The sequence below is a fragment of the Habropoda laboriosa genome, unplaced genomic scaffold (genome assembly GCF_001263275.1).
Source record: "Habropoda laboriosa isolate 0110345459 unplaced genomic scaffold, ASM126327v1 scaffold804, whole genome shotgun sequence".
NCBI classification, from domain to species: Eukaryota; Metazoa; Arthropoda; class Insecta; order Hymenoptera; family Apidae; genus Habropoda; species Habropoda laboriosa.
Genome location: NW_017100896.1, coordinates 230,192 through 234,357, shown reverse-complemented (window position 1 = coordinate 234,357; position 4,166 = coordinate 230,192). Strand labels below are relative to the sequence as shown.

Here is a 4,166-nt window from a genome sequence, read left to right as displayed (position 1 = left end):
ATTAACCGCCCGTGAAACATTTACGAAACATTCGAGTAAAGTGAAGTTGCATTCGTAAAGAGCACTTTATGCAATATATATCGATCTAATGGAGGTTTAAAAATTGACAGAATGTATCGAAAATATAACCATGACGTTCGTATATTTCGATTTGTAAAAAAAAGTCAGTTTTGAATTTTGCCGTTGTTATAAAGGTGAAATATGAGTGTAAAATTACAAAAAAAATTTGTATTGTATAAAATAATTTTAGAATTTCTTTTATAGTAGTTAAAGCTTCTATGAATTTTAGTTTTTATGGCTGAACTGTTAAAACGATACTATCCTAGATACGTTGATGTACATAATTATATTGCTGGAAATAGTATTGCAAAGAAGGTAGAAAACTGGTGTACCTTGAATCGTAAGGTGTTGTCAAAACTTGACATAAAGTTGGGGAAGGATATAATAAATCAATTGGCGAACTCGCAACCGGGTGTTATTGAAAAAGTTTTAATTGATTTGCGAACTAAAATTTTAAAAGACTGCAATGCGGATAGGAATACTTTATATTCTGAATATGAGGAAAGCGAGAAAAAAGGTAGGCAGAAAATTGCAATAAATATTGAATCTTGCAAGAAAGTTTATATCGAAAACTGTTTAAGCAAAATTTTATTTCTGTAAAAAAAGTTGTTACGTCAGTGCTGAATCTTGAGGAGATAACGAATACAACTGTTCCGCGTAACGCTTTCGTCAGATTAAAACAGGAATTAGAAGAAAAAAATGAAGTAATAAGTACACTTCATCACAAAGTGTCTCATCTTGAATCATTGATAAAGCTCAAAGACCAAAGAATTGCAGATCTTACATCACAAATAATAAAATCTACGGAACAGAACGTTACTCCGAGGTCTAAAAATGTGAATTCCATTAATAGTACAAATGCAAAATTTCGAAACAAAATATAGTGTATTAGAGTTCTTGAAATGAATGTTTTAAGAATATTTTAAACATTATACTTCAAAAATTTGTATTATTTATTAACATGTAATTGATGAATAATTTTAATGTAGTGTACAGTTCAATTTACTTTTTGATATTTACGTTATAAGTTTTACATCTATGTAATAGATATATTATTTTGTCTGTTTTCGTATCACATCTGTCAAATACTAATGCAAACATTGATAATATTACATTAACATAGAAATCAATTCTACCTATGCCTTATTTTTTAGATAGGTTACATATATGTGAGAATTTTATATTGGTGCTCTCATGCTAGGAGGAGACACCAAAATTACTCCATCCCCACGTACAAAAAGCATAGAAATATTTCTTTTGGTTGTACGGTAAACTTCTTCATATGTTTCTTCGTCAATTTCCACTGTAGTAACAGTTTCTTCTGCTTCACCTAATACCATATTTAAGTGTTGATCGTATGCCTGAAATTAAAATTGATTTCATATTTGTTAAGACTGATATAGGTTAAGATGTTACACGGAGGTAAAATGATATTAACATGTAATCGTCCTCGTAATTCCCTCTCATTTCTCATTTTTACGTATATTCTCTCATCGAGGCTCAATCTTATCAGATCTAAAGGTTCTTTAACGTTTATTGCTGGTACCTGAAATAAAAATAAATATGATGCTGGAGTAGGTTAGATTTACGTTTGGAACCTTAAAACAAGAGTTTTTACCTGCTCTGTCTCATCTGCCATGATACAATTAAATTCTGTATCACTTACGAAATTGTTTTTAATTTATTACTTAGTATAGATTAAAGGATTTTGAGTTTATACAGTTATAAATGTTAGTTACTTGTCACACAATTCAAACATTGCGCAGCATCATTGGGACAAACCGGCAGTGTCACCATTTTAATGTACTATATGTTCTCTCAGCAAGTGGCGCCACAAACATATTTTTTTAAAAATATACTCCACTTAAATCTATATAATTTTATTTTGAAATATTTACCAAAATTTACACTCTGTATCACATATTCGTTGCATTACTTTTGCAAAATTAATAATTCAAATGAATTCACTGCTGATAAACAATTAAATAACAAGCAAATATATTTTCTAGTCCGAGAGCTACTACGAATAATTACCTTATGTCAGAAACAGCGTTTCAATTTTCCCGCGCATTAGTCCCTGACCCGACCGCATCGAGGAACCGGCGCTAGTGGCTAACGATAGAAATCAGCGTAGCTTGAGGTATTGCTAGAGTGAACGAGCGCGAGGGAGCAAGCAACGCCATTTTCTCAATTCGCGGGTGAACTCTGTGCGCTGTGTGTGAATCATTTGGCAACGTTTTTTACACGTTTCTGCTTTACGACGACGAAATTACGGGCTGTCCGCAGGCCTTGGTGCATTAATTAGTGTTATGCGTAGACACGCGGCCAGCTGTGCGGTGGATATGGTGAGTTCAGAGATATCGAAACGCTCCCGGGAGACGTGACGTTTTGTCAGTCGGCCTTTTCCCATTCCCCCTTCTTGGTGAGTTCCTGCAGGGATGGGTCGCGCATAGTTGTTCTTGATAACGTAACACAGAGACTAAACGGCGAATTGAGCGCATTTGAAATTCTCGTCGAGCACGCTTTCATGTGTAATTAAAAGAGTTTCGAAGGAACCAGGAACCCGTAGAATGTATCGTTCGGGCCAATGGGCGGAGGTTTAGGGCGGCACATGGCTGTTGGGGCGCCGGCTGTGCAGGGGGTGGTTTTCCTAACGCTAGCTTGAACTGACGAAAATTCATCATTCTCGTCAGTTACGGTACTTTGTGCGTAGTATATCCTTCGATCAAGATCGCATGTAATTGCAACCGGTCACGGTTCGAATAACAAGTTCACAGTGACAGTGGAAAGAGAAGTACTCCGTTATATGTCTCGATTTTCTTGCCGAAGAGAAGAAGTAGCTGGAGGCTTCGGCCTTTCGCGGATTACGAAGCGTGTCTCTCGTGTGCTGTAGCGTTCTGCATTTTCTGCACGTAAAATTCGGACGAAAGGACCAACAGTGATCGCGGACGATCTCTGGAAGAGAAATATCTGGCGATCTTTGTGCTGCTGCGAAGCAAAAGCCATCGGGTAACGTAAACTCCCTTTTCACATTTGCTTTAGTAAATTGTAACGCTGCTGTGCGAACCGCTTAATTCGACCTTCCGTGTTGATTTATCAATGGACCGTTAGATCGTACGGAACGTGTATGCGTCAGCATTATCGACCGATGCTTGTTGACATACTCGTGTCTTATTATTTTCTTTTATTTTCGTGCAAAAACATGGTGAGGTGGTTTGTTACACTTTTTCCTCTATTTGATTCGCTCACATAGGCGTAATGTTTCAATGTTTCCAAACATTAATTTTTACTTTCTACTTTTATCTGATTGATACGGTATTAGAGACTCGATGCACTCGCGCAGTTATTTTCTAACCAGATATTATCGATATTAAATGATTTTATCGTAAATTGCCTGCGATCTTATACTATATGGCGCTTGGTGATTAAAATTCGCCGTGACATTCATGCGCCAATTAACTCTCTCGGCCTTTCGACCTTGCTGGCATTTTAAACGTTTTCTGCCCTCCCAAGAAATCCGATAGCCAACTTTGCCCGTACCTCCAACGGTTAGTTCGCTAATCTTGGATTATCTTTTTCCGATAGGTCTTCCCGTGCGTGTCACTCGTGTCATTCTACAAATTCACTTTTTTTCGGTACATAAAGGAGCGTTCACAATTCGCCAATTTTCAAACTTTTAAGAGCGAAATTAACGTAAATTCTGTGCTTGTTAATAGTGTTGTTGGTAAAATCACATTTTTAAGCTAATTATGCTGTTTTTACAAAGACAGCTTATTGTTTGCGGTATTTCTTTGTTTCCTGAATATAATTAATGCTACAAAAGTATAGAATTATGTAATTAGTGGAGTAATTAATTGTAGTTTGTGTGTCGCATATTTTTCAAGATAATTTTCGTCCTTTTGAAGCTTTGTGCTGTTTTATCAGTTGATGGTATCTGTATTTTGCTTTATGGAGATTTTATCGATTTATGATGTAGACGTTTTATAATGTTACGTTGTCGGTACTCAACTAACCAGCTTAATTGTAACTGTGGCAAGCCTTCTTTAAACCAAGACCAATCGATTAATTTGAAGAAATGGTTAGAATAAATATATTTATTTATAAAA

General features: G+C 35.8%; 3 protein-coding genes across 4 annotated transcripts in view; 2 read left to right on the top strand and 1 right to left on the bottom strand.

The window, feature by feature from the left end:
• Positions 1 to 294: 294 nt before the first annotated feature.
• Positions 295 to 944, top strand: LOC108577490 (sperm flagellar protein 1-like). Its single transcript, XM_017940649.1, has 2 exons — positions 295 to 577; positions 667 to 944. Exons 1-2 carry the CDS (start codon positions 295 to 297, stop codon positions 942 to 944), a joined length of 561 nt encoding a protein of 186 aa, XP_017796138.1.
• A 262-nt stretch (positions 945 to 1,206) lies between these two features.
• Positions 1,207 to 1,841, bottom strand: LOC108577518 (U6 snRNA-associated Sm-like protein LSm3). Of its 2 annotated transcripts, none has more exons than XM_017940681.1 (3): positions 1,667 to 1,841; positions 1,499 to 1,606; positions 1,207 to 1,421 (listed from the first exon to the last, which is right to left on the bottom strand). In XM_017940681.1, the coding sequence occupies exons 1-3, from the start codon at positions 1,697 to 1,699 to the stop codon at positions 1,239 to 1,241; spliced, it is 324 nt and encodes a 107-aa protein (XP_017796170.1). In that variant the 5' UTR covers positions 1,700 to 1,841; the 3' UTR covers positions 1,207 to 1,238. The 2 variants fall into 2 exon arrangements, with proteins under 2 accessions (XP_017796170.1, XP_017796169.1); XM_017940680.1 differs by having other exon boundaries at positions 1,679 to 1,841.
• Positions 1,842 to 3,003: 1,162 nt separating this feature from the next.
• Positions 3,004 to 4,166, top strand: part of LOC108577506 (wiskott-Aldrich syndrome protein family member 3) — a 50,560-nt gene continuing 49,397 nt past the window's right edge. The window contains exon 1 of the mRNA XM_017940667.1: positions 3,004 to 3,069. The gene's annotated coding sequence lies outside the window, so the exon portion shown is untranslated. The remainder of the gene's footprint in view (positions 3,070 to 4,166) is intronic.